Here is a 12,925-nt window from a genome sequence, read left to right on the forward strand (position 1 = left end):
ATCCTATATTCATCAAACTCTCTCAAATTCACTTCGTAGAATAATTCTTCAGAATTGTATTCTTCTCGAGAGTCCTCGTTGCTTGATTTTTCATATTTCTACAAATACTGTTGACAAAAGGGTTGTATAACATTTTTACGTAAATATTCGTATTGAATTCCTCTTCTTGTTTGCTATGTTTCAATCTTAAACGAGTCACATAACAATCTTGCTCTGCGTACAGCTTTCATGTTTACAATAACAACAATCGATTTTGAATAACTTTTACAAAATTCATCTCTGTACAACTACGACTAGTACTTCATTGATGGAGTTAAGGCATATCATAAGTAAAACATTATAACTCCAAAGTATTAACCATTTAATTCAATTTTTGTCATCTCTTATATTATAGACCAGGATATTACTAGTTGAATGTTAATTGTTCCTAGTTTTTATGTTCATTTTATTTTTGAACTCGAGTCATCACTATTTATGTCTTGATTTACCAACTAATATCTAATGTGCACTGGCTGGATTCCTTTTTTTCCACCAAAATCTTACAGTAACTTTAGTTTTGATAGTGTTACTTACTTGAGTGAGTCCCCATACCGAAATTATAATATAGTCATATAACCAATTATTCCTTTTAAGGTGAATCGTACTTCCGTACGTCTACCAACGCATCTGGCGGCAGCAGCCGCTCACCACTCACTCCAACCTCACCACCACACGTCCAGTGCTCGGCAAACTAGCCTACCGTCTCAGGGCATAAAAAGAGCTCTCTCCTCAGCCGAGGAAGATGACCATCACGGCCATCACCACACTAACGGTGAGGTTTCCACGAAAAGGATGCTCTCCGTGGAGGATCACAACGCCGGCAGACAGGAGTCTCAGATGGTGAGGCCTCCCTTGGCCCGGGGTGATAGTCTACCAGCAGTGTCCCTGTCGCAGCCCTTCGTGGTGGCTGCAGACAGAGCCTTCAAACAGGAAAAACATCCCATAAGGACTGGTTCCTTCGATGCAGGGACAGCCTTCAAAGGCACCGGTAAGTCTAATTATATTGAGTGTAAAATGGTTAACCTTGTAAATATTGGTTAAGCCTCGGACCTTCGGCTTTTAAACATTTTGTTGTGAATAATACACAATTATAATTTTCCGTGCTAAATAACCTTTGGATTCAAATTTTTCAAAGCTTTCAAACTATGTACGTTGCACATTTATAATTTAAAAACACTCGACTGGATTTATTTTTACTGTTCAATCATTTTAATGGTGGAATAATTATATGTAATTGGTCATCAACCAATTACATATAATACACAATACTATACAATATAATTATAAACAGTAGTTTGTGCTGTATTTCTGGCGGCATTTTAATTCTTCGTTTGTAAAGTAACACGTCTGTACATATATTATCAATTAATAATTATCCTGGTATTAAAATAGCTCATGTAATAGTCATTTGTGAGATTTTTTCTGTATTAGTCACGTTCATGAAATATTTTTGTATTAGTTTACCTTTCGTTTTCTTTTTATTATGTGTATTTTCACGTTTCCAGATCCCCAAGTTTTATTAAAATAGTTTTTGGTCATTTATATTGAGTCCAACTAATTTTCTATATATTTATTTCCAATTGTTTTTAATAATTTGCATTTTTTATTTTTTTACATACATTTATTTTTTAAATTTATATATTACATTGTTACTAGTCGTTGCCGACTAACGTACAATTTATCTTTGCAATAACCTAAATTTAGGTATATATATCTAGGAGGACCCATCGGTCCAATCTTAGTGTCTGATATAATAATGTTTATATATATAATACCGCGGTTTATCTACGAGTTGTTAAACTTTAATATTGACATAAGAATGGAGTCTTATGTCTCATTGTGATTCTCTGGATTACCTGATTGTCAGTCGGTTGCTTAAGGCTTCGAGATAATCAGCACTGTAGTATCTGGGTGCAGAGTATTTTTTTTGCAATCTTTGCCATATAAGATTGATTTTTGTTGATTTATATTCGAACACCATGATAATATCAATTTATTATTTAACTCAATAACGTTTTTATGCCTTAAATTAGCTGATTTAAAACACAAACTATTTTGTGTAAATTCACTGAGTAATATTTTCACCCAACTATTCAAAGTATCCGTCAAAATTCCAGTGTATTCAAATAACTTGTGACCTTGCTAGACACCGTGTTTCTCACGCTAGCTGCCGCGGTGCATCTGCTTTGTGGCGGCTTTACTGTCGCCTCCATTGTTGTCTTCGATGGCTGTCTCTTGACGTAGGAACGTCGGCGTCGTTTCTTTTGCCTCCGATGATATCCGACGAGACGACCCTGCTTTATCGACCATATGGTGTCGATGGGTTTATGGGAAACTCGAGAATCTAGGTCAGGGGGTGTTGTTAGGGTAGATGCTCCTTATAGTAGAGTAACGGAAACAGTTATGTTTTCTTTTTTTCACTTGGTTTAGGTGGGATCCTGAAGTGGTTATATTTTTGGCAGCTTCCGATATATTTTAGTGTAGATTTTTTGTTAGGTTTATGATTCCTACAGATATATATTATTCCGTATCCCTTTTCTGTAGTTTCCCTAATGTGATAACTATATTTTTGGAATATTGTGTAGGGATATAAAAGATATTTTTTTCCTTAAACGCCGCATTTTCATTTTGACTTCAAGTACCTTTAAGACTAAGATATTTAGGAATGTGTCTTTGTGACCTCTGCCAATTTTATCGAGTATTTTTTGTTATGTGTATCGACCTGTTTTTTTTTTTACAGAATTAGTTAAATTTTTTCATCTTTGTCACAACAGAGTTTCACGAAACTGTTAATTTTGTAAATATATATTTAATGCGAATGCACTGAGTCCTGGTACATTTACAGAAATTCTTCATGATTATTTCATGACGTTTTACTTGATCAATCAGTAAACATATCCACAACTGCGAAGCTTTGATAAGTTCAGGTATCTTTGAAAGCTGATATAGTATATTTTACATCCCATTGTTTAACATTATCAGTCAATACATATATTTCAGTTTATGATGTCATCAAGAACCTAGTTTCCTGTGTTCCTATTCAAAACCATATAACATATCAAAACCTTGTTAATTTTAGTACGGCAGTTTCCTATCCATTTACTAATTATGTCCAATGTAATTTGCCCGAGATTGTTGTGGTTATATCTACTGTTAAGGGCGGCAAAAATGGTATATTTAGTCTGACGAATGTTGCAAGCACGCACTGAAAACACTTCATCTAATATAACAAGCCCAATAATATTGATGTAAGCAAAGTTATACAATAACCTTTTTACCAACTAATAGCCTTTTTAATGATTCATCACTACTTGCTATTTAAGAAGTCAGGTGAGATTAGGTGGCCAGTTTTCAGGGGAATGTTGACCTCATTACTAATGTTAGAATTTTTATGAGTACAGAAATAAAAGTATGCCTTGCAGTATTAATATATGTGAATATTCGCGAATTAGTTTTAGGATATATTTTTGTGAATATTGTACATCGCTAGCCACTAATTTTTATCATCATTTCAAGTTATTTGAATTTAATTGATATTTCCCAAAATAAACGATTGTTGGATAAAACTTTTTTTGCAAGTCGTGGCTCAACCTTATCAGTTGCAAAATTTACCGCTGTTTTGCTTATATGACAACCACTTTTCTCAAATCAACTAAAATCCAATATCAACCTCAAATATGTCTTTAATGGTTCATTCTAATTTAGCTTCCAATTTCTAATTTTTAAAACTCTTTGTTGAAGTACGACATTCTTTGTTATCTCCATCATCGAAATCATAACTGCTGCAGCATTAAAATATCACAATTTTTGTTTTGGGGCCTGGCAATCCTGCTAGGTTCCATTTGACGTTTCCATTTAAAAATTTAACCTTCATAACCATAACGTTCTTCATTTGAGTTAAACTTGCATTGTTTACAGTGACTTGAAAATTTTGCCTTAGTGATAAAATTGAATTGACTCATGAACATTGATTTTACTACTTTCGACTTGGATTATCAAGAAAGGAGTGCATCGATGAACTCACTTCGACTTTCGACAATGAAGCCTCATCATGTCCATGTGAAACGTTGATATAAAGAATTTTATGATGGCTGCCACTCGCTCAGGATCATCTAAAATCAGTTGTTATTATTGTCGAAATGGTCGCTATGTGACTTGCCATGAGATTGAGTCATTCTTGGGCGTTAGTATGACGAGTTTCAACAAGATATTGCATGAACATTTAGAATAAGATTTGTCTACGTTGTATCCTGCATAGTTTGGCAAATGTTACCTCAGCGAAGGTGGAAAGTGTTCCATCATCATGGAGAACATTTCGAAAAACGATAAAGCTATTTTCATTAATAAATTATTGTTTTTTCATAATTGGGCTCGATATTTAAACAGCAACCCGTATACAGTAGGCCAAGTTCAGTTTAGTTTATAGCCGTGTGAAAATAGTACATTTTACTTTCAATACTACAAATATTAGACCTATAAATTAATTTTAAAGGATTTACAACAGATGGCGTATTGTGTAAATCGTATCGAGTACACGTGTAACTAACGTCAAGTTAAAGCCTCACTAACGCGCTTCACTTGTCAGTATGTCATTTCATCGAAATGCGAACAAAACATATTCTCAATGTTATTCTTCAGCGTGATAATATTCGTCCATTTGTTGCAAAATCGTTGAAAACATTAAAAAGGGAAGTGCTACTCCACCCTCCGTATTCTCCAGACCTTGCTCCTTCTTATTCTGAGCAGAGCTTCACTTTTTATGAAATTACCAAAAAAAAAAGGTGGAATTTGCAAGTTACCTGAAAGATAGGAGAAAATCGCGGCTTTCGATGGACAATACTTTGAATAAGCCATTTCATTATTTTATTTACATTAGTGGTTTGTGGTCGTAGTCGAAATAGAAGAAAACTAACCGGCAACGTTGCATTATAAATATTGATGACGTGCATTGGTTGTTTTATTGGAAGGACATATATATCCCTTTGTTATTATGTGAAGTATCTAGTAGTATTTACGATATTTTAATTAACAAGTCACGTCGGTAGTGTAGTTAATAAATACTGAATGTAAGAAATACTTTTGTTTATTCGTAAAAAGTTCTTGGGAACAAAAAATTATGATGATCACTATCAGGTATATATAAGGTATTACAATGGTGTTTCCAATAACATTGGTCTATCAACTACGACAAGAAGATACTCTTCTAGAAACTCCTAAGTAGCTAAATTATTTCCAGTCAAGGGCGCTTTGCACCCAAAAAATGTACATCTCTGCATTTCCATCATCCGGTCCCGATTAGCGAATGAGTTTACATATTCTTGTATCTAAAAATTAATTCACGGCTCTAGTAGCATTCACGATATTTTAATTAACAACATATTGCTAGTATAGTTGATAAATATTGAACAAATAGATAAGATATTTAATATATAATGCATATCTCTAGGATATCAAGGAAACTTTCATAGATTTTGTTTATCATCAAACGGCGAACTTTCTCCGCCTCCTCGGGCTCTCCGCCGTTCCGGCAGCGACTCCCATCCGATCCCCCGAAGCCGAACGCACAGATTCCGTCGTCGCCAACGTGCCGTGAGTCACTCACGTCGCGAGAACGGTTACCGCACAATGGTATCGGACGGCGAAAAATTATTGCGCAGCAAAATGCCGCCGTCCAAATTAAAATTCGCCGATGGTAGTAGTGGAAAATGTGCCGACGACGGTCTAGCTCTGCCAAGGCCATCTCGATCATCGTTGTCGACATCGTAGCTGCCGCCGCCAATGCAATGCCGTTGTTGTGTGTTGTTTTTTTTCTCTTCTCTGGCCTCCGTCGTTTCGTAGGAAGCGGTCGGGACACGTGACCCGGCTCGATTGAATAACGGACGTCAGCGGCGTTCTGAGCTTTCGCCTTTATGCGGGCCTCCTTACTCGCCAGAGCTGGAGCCCGGTCTCGCGCTGGTTTTCGATTAATACTCGCCAGCGGTGTGTTTTACGTTCTAAATCTATTCGACGACGGGTAACTGTAATTGTTGATTGTTAGATTTACCTAAAGGTTTTCGTCATGATCGAGCAAATACCGAGGGTACCGGAACTTAATTTTTCGAAAAAAAAACAACTTAATTTTTAAGAAAATAGAAAAAATTATGTACTGCCCATCATTCAGGCGATTTATGGATGCCATCCCTAAAATAATTGTTTGTCCTTTGGGCAAAACCATTTCGATGAAGCATCATTTCATTTTCTAACTTCTTCGAAATAGACGAAATACTGCTGCGCAAGTGCGTGTCCCATTGATGCAAAAAGTTAATAGTCGGACGGGGCAAGGTCAGGAGTGTACGGCGGGTGCGATATGTCCCATCCAAGTGCTTTCGCAGTGCAACGCTTCCTTGATCGGTTTTGTGATACGGCACGTTATCGTGTTATAAAATCATTTTACCATAGCTTGGGGCCCATTTTGACCGTTTTTCCGATCAATACAAAGTGACTAATTGTTGTCCAAGCAAGCAGCTCTGTTTCCGCCAGACACAGAGTATTGTCTTGCGACCAAAACGATTTGGCCTTGGAAGTTGCAATTCTTCGCAGAATGGATTCGTAGATTGGAATAGTTTCTAAGGGAATGTAGTCCCACTTGTTACCCATATTATTGTTATTATTCAATAATATTATTGTAAGTAACACTGTATAGTGTAACACACATTATATCCCATTAAAATACTAAGTCAGCAAATATCTGCGATGGCGTTCAGTTGTGTCAGTGCCTCTTGATGCGTCAAAGAATTTACGTTGTATAATACGGAATAATTTTAGAAGATTTTAAACTGCAAATAAATGCATTAGCGAAAACTTTTGCTATTAACTTATCAGATATATAAAAAAGTAAAGGAGTTCTTAAGACTACTCTATACAATGTTTTCTTCGTTCCTGAGGCATATCGGATTAGTTTCTTAGATCATCTGGAAGCGGGTCTACTTAAATGTATTCGTCATTATGGAGCAAATAAACTACCGAAACAATGTACTCTGCTGTGATGCTAAACAATGGTGATAAATATAATATAAACATAGGAAATTCAGAGAACTTTCGATTGCAAGTAAATACATTAGCGATTATGTTTGAACTTATGTTTAGAATGAATTAAATGATTAAAATTATTAATGTTTTAATTATATATATATATATATATATATATATATATATATATATATATATATATATATATATATAATATATATTTCTTAGTTGAATCCGTGATGATGTCATTCTAAAGTTGAATTTTGAATAGTTTTTGGTCATAAATCAGTATCTGTAGACTAGGACCTATTCAATAGCTTCTTGATTGGTTTACTAACCTATAATAATGTTCATTTCTCATCAGCTGTGTCGATGCATTTCGATTTTTTTTAGCATATATTATGAGGATTATTGAATTTAATTAACTTTTCAGAAGCATGAGTCATTATGCAAGTCGTGTGTCAGTTATCATTCTTGGTGATACAGTGATGTTTAGGGAGAATAGTTTCTTACAATTGTTATTATTTCTTGCGACATTTTTCTCATTTAACAGTAAGCAGTTGTCAAAATTGTCAAATGTATACCCTTTATCTTTAGCTAATTAACTCTATTATTTATATCACCAATTTGAATAATTAGTTTATAAAAAACACAGATGAATACGAGGGTTTCTTGATGAGTGGCTGACCTTGAACAAGAAATAACACAAACAATATAAAACATGATTATTTATGTATTGTTTACCATTAAGTAATTAACTGTATTTATACCATTTGTATTGATTAGTATTCACCAACCTTTGATTTGTGGATTCAGAATACCGAATGTTTTTGCTTACCTATTTTCTTTAATTTTGAATCTTTTTTTTAGTTTTGAAATCGTTAATTATTAAATTTAGATTAAATTAAATTAATTTTTTTTAATTTGAAGCTTTATTGTGAAAAATCGGTACAATGTATCTTATTCAAAGTATTGACCATCTTGTAGTCACTATGTTTTTTGAGTTCACTATGAAACTATATATCTTTTGAGGCTATACGCGAATACAACAATTTTTGTTATCTTCATAAGAAGTGAACCGGCGCTCAGCCAGGTTACAACTCATGTCTCAGAACAAGTAGTAATCAGATCGCACCTTCTGATCTGGAGAATACGGCGGGTGGTATAGCACTTCCCATTTTAATGTGTTAAAGTATGTTTTTTTTTTTGTATGTTTTAAAAAGTTTACACGTGACGGACAATTGTCATTTTCCAAAATAAGTTGGTAGCGTTTCTGTTCAAGTATCCCTCACGATGGTTTCGTTCAATTAAAACATCCATATCATTCTTTTCCTGACTTTTTATGTTAACTAGGACGGTATTGTCAAAGATTCCAGTCCTCTGTATTTTCTGTCTTAAAACTTAAAATGTTTTGAAGCTGTTGAAGCGTCACACCCGTCGGAAAACTCACTTAATTACGACTCGATCGATCATCCATGTCACTAAACAAGACGGTATTTGTTTATTGATTAGTAAACTGTCAACTTTATCAAACAAGATTACGGTTGTTTTAAAAAATAGAAATATGGTGTAATCAAATATAAATTCCCTTACTTGAGAAACCGATAATATATATAAATAAACAAGTTTCGATCGCAGATAAGAGAAATTCATTTGTGTTTCGCCAGGAACGATTTCATGGAATCGATCCCGTCCCGAGATTCAAGAACACATCCAACGCGTGTTAACGCTCGCCCGCTTCGGAACAGGGATCTTTCATTGATAAACTCCATCGGTTTTGCGCCTTATTAATCAGCCGAGAGTTCCCCATTTGCCGACGACGACGGCGATATGGAAAACACAAACAAAATAATTATTCGGCGTCTATTTTTATCGATCCGGCAGGCGGACGTGGCAACGCGGCGGCGGCTCGTACGCAGCGCGGGCGCCGTTGCCGGCTCTCCTCCGTCGCCGCCTCGATCGTACGCTCGTAGCGATAGTTTCGGTTGGAGTGTCTCTCCGCCGCTGACGTCACAAGGTTAGTCGCTAACCAGTGAAAGCCTCTTTGCGGATCAGCGAGCGGACCGACTGTCCGCCGCTGACGACGATGGCGAGAACGGACTCCACGCCGTGTTTTTAATTGTTGAAGTTGAGGTTCCGATATATTGTCTCAAACAGTTGAGATCTTGTATATTCTTGAATGAAATAGCAGAGTAATAAATAATGTCTCATTATTATGCACAATCTATGAAAGAGTCTTCTTTGTTACGAGGTTATTCCAAGCTGTGAAGAAGCATCATATTTAAGATTCTAAACTGGAAACCCTAATGTATTTGACAAGGACAAAAATTTTAGTTTTGAACCACCACTGTAAGCATATATGGTACCTCTCTATTAATGTTAAAAAATACTGAATAAATATGTATCCTTCTCGACCAGCATTTAGCATTGTAGTGATTCTTGGCCACATCCCAATATAAATTCGATTGAATTGAATATGCACTTATAGGGAGGAATAAGTAATACTCTATGGCTTGCAGTTAATTATTATAAAATATTATGACTAACAAAACCTCATCAAAATGTTCTAAATTTTACCTTCTTCCATCAATTTTTGTTTATTTACACTCTTTTTGTTAGCGTCTTTCCCAAGAGTGACTCCAAAGATCCATTTTTCGTCTAAATGCAGAAATTGAAATAACCGATCTTCCTAAATTTTATATTCCTTTAACAAATGTATTCTTTTAAAAATAATGCCTGTAAGTTCCATTAGACTTCTTCAGTTATATTAACACCATTTAAACCGTATTTCATAACAGTGTTCAAAAGGATGACTTACATACCTTAAAGACCTGCAGATCCATAAGTTTTCTATGGATACTTTCAAGAGTGACATTTCATAAATCTGATCTCGAATAGCGCTAACATCAGATCACCTTGATTCGGCATCTACCTGAATTGTTCCGCACTTTGTATTCAATCACTCTCAATGCTTATATTAACTTTAAATGCAACTGGAAAATACTTCCCATGAAACTACACCAACTTAATATTTAATAATATCAATACTTACCTCTCTAAAGTGTTTTACTGGCTTACCGTTATCTCGTTCCTGCTCGAAGTAGTTTATTATAGACGCCTGTATATAACCTCTTAATTATTATCACAAACGTTTTGAAGAACATTGTATATAAAAACAGGGTCAAGCAGTACTCAAATTAAGTTTTATAGATTGATTCAGTTACATATTCTCATGCATCAGACATCATTCTGTCTCTTTTTTTAGCTACGCTAAAATGAGAAGCAAGGTTTTCATTTCAACTTTTTAATATTTTCTTGACTTTGCTGCGGTTTTTATCGATCATTGTAATAACAAATTGATTGAAACTTTCTTCATATTTCACATTTATTTTTTTTTCCTTTACTGCTATTCCCATTGATATTTTCTTATTTTCATTTAATTCTAAAACCTTTGATTCTCGTTGCTTGTTCACTGGAGCATTACACTCAAGATAAGTACTTTTCACAGGAAATTCATTTTGATCTTAGAGTTTACAACAAATCCAACTATTGAATTTTTTTATTTCCGCAAATGCACTTGTGGTAGTTCTATTACACCATAAAAAGGTATTTGTTTAGGTATTATAGCCACTATTAGTCAGTCTAGATTTGCCACAACTTTGTTACCTACGTAATAATATAAAATATTTGATGTAGAACAGGAGACAGGAGTTAGATTTTTGCCAAAATGATCAATTTATAATAGATAGTGGGATCCTATTTTGACCAATGTCAAATATTTCCTATATAAAGGGAAAATTAGTAATATCTGACAACACCGCGGGATACGATAAAATTGGCAATATCGCCCGAATGGAAAAATCCGTCCTTTTCCCCCGCGTTACACACATTCTGGTACAGTTCCCGCATATCGATATCGATCCTGTCCTACCTAGGAATCGGATATGTGCCAAAAATTGGAGCAGCGACCACGCATCACTGTTGTCGCCGTTCCCAGTTGAATTCCGCGAAATATTACCGTCCAATATCGGACCCGGTGTGTCATTCAGACTCTTTCGAGGAGGCAAACCTATCTAAAACACCGCGACTCGGGCGAAGAAGGACCCAACGCCGGTTGAAAGGTTAAAAACCCGAGACACGCCAAGAAAAATGGCATTGCGACTGACAAACAACGGTATCCGCTCAGGTAGTCGGCTACGCAACGACTGCCGCTCCCCCCTGACCCCGACGCGACCACTCCACGCGTCCGGGGACCGTGTATTCCAAAACCAGTTGTGAAAGCTAAGCGGTGACGTCACGGGCGACGTTGCCGCTACCGTCGATTATTCCGCGACCGTCGGTTGGTCGATAGAAACAGTAATAACGTTTGATTTTTCAATCGCGGACTGCAGGAAATCATAAAACAATTTTTTGTTCGAGGAGCGTAATGAATTCTGGACGGGCGCAATGGCGTTTGGCAATAAACCTTGGATGTTGCCAGGAATAAACTCGAATGGCCTTTCTATTTGTGGCATTTCCGATAGTGCGTCCGCGGCTGGCTTGAGAGCGAGGGATCGATCGATCGGCCTACGGGTGGAAGAGAGAAGGGAAAGACTGAAACCATATCCTGTTTATTTTTGATGCGACAACTGGCACGGTACTGACCTAGTTTCGGATGTTACTGGCGATCACTCGTTTGAGCGAACGCTGACAAATATTAAATCCATCCATGCACAACCCTCCTGTGACAATTCTAAGAGAAATAAGCGAGAGCAAAGAGGCTCTGGATCGGTTTACACGCTGGATTTTGAACTCCGTTACATGAAATGCCTCTACGTTTTCTTCAATTTGGTTTTACGAGAGAGTTGATATGATCATGATATGATGATTATGAGAGAGGCGAGTGAATTTTTTTCCTGAAAATTTGTGACGTTTTAAACGCTTGACTAGGTCTTATTTGAGGCTCTAGAAGCATGAGTTTTAAGTGCTTTTTTGCACTGAAGTGATTAAAAATATATTAATGTTATAAGAATCTATCAAAATAAAATGAACATATTAACTCTAGTTATTATTATATATGATGTTATGATTGTCGTCCTAGTAAGTAATCTGAAATATAAAAGGGCATCTCTTAATCTAGAGAAGTACTACTATTATCCAACAAAGTACAAAGAGTAATAAGTTGAAAACAAGTTAAAAAAAAGTACAAAGATTTTTGCATAAAATTAAGGCTATTCTAGAAAATAGACATTTTGACCATACTAAGAGATACTCTTAGATGGCTATGCTTTGAAGATATTTAAGAAATTGTTGGCTGGCTTCGTTGACGCAGTGGTCAAGGCGATAGGACGGTCCTCCTACTGTTACGATAGTCGCGAGTTCGAATCCTGCTGGGGCATGGATGTACTTTATATTTATGGTTGTAAGTGTTAATGTCTTTATAGGCAACAGTGGAAAATCCGATAGTCAGGGCAGTAACCAGGCTGGATGAAACCGGATGCCTTCTGGGATCTAGTTGTTGGTCATTGACCAGTCGGTAGGTTTAATGCCGAGGACCGTGGTTAGGATCCCACGTTAAACTGTAGGTCCAGTCCAAATAAACCCTCGTTGGTAAATATCAGACTTCAAAAAAAATATATAAATTTTTTTTTCAAATTTTTAGACTTTTCAGACTTAGTTTTTGTATTGATGTTGATATTGTCTAATTATGAGACATGATTCAGTGAAGCAAAAACAAAAGGTGCTCGAAATTAGTAATTGTACAAGAACTTCGATTATTTCAATCTTGGTATTAGTGGTATTATTAGTTCTATTATAATTATCATAATTTAAAATTCACTTTAATGACACATTCAGAGTGGTTTCTCTCTAATAGTGTTGTCAGCATCGAAATAACACA

General features: G+C 35.8%; 2 protein-coding genes across 9 annotated transcripts in view; both read left to right on the top strand.

Moving 5' to 3' along the window:
* Window positions 1–12,925, top strand: part of LOC143191481 (uncharacterized) — a 119,923-nt gene that overhangs the window by 81,606 nt on the left and 25,392 nt on the right. The window lies entirely within an intron of this gene.
* The window catches only part of LOC143191492 (interferon regulatory factor 2-binding protein 2-B), a 34,260-nt gene that overhangs the window by 4,793 nt on the left and 16,542 nt on the right, over window positions 1–12,925 (top strand). Inside the window, exon 2 of the mRNA XM_076396656.1 lies at window positions 634–1,027. Within this exon, the coding sequence (XP_076252771.1) occupies window positions 634–1,027 (394 nt within the window). The remainder of the gene's footprint in view (window positions 1–633; window positions 1,028–12,925) is intronic.

The sequence above is a fragment of the Rhynchophorus ferrugineus genome, unplaced genomic scaffold, assembly GCF_030347505.1.
Source record: "Rhynchophorus ferrugineus isolate W39M unplaced genomic scaffold, kcgeb_rfMv2 rfM2, whole genome shotgun sequence".
NCBI classification, from domain to species: Eukaryota; Metazoa; Arthropoda; class Insecta; order Coleoptera; family Curculionidae; genus Rhynchophorus; species Rhynchophorus ferrugineus.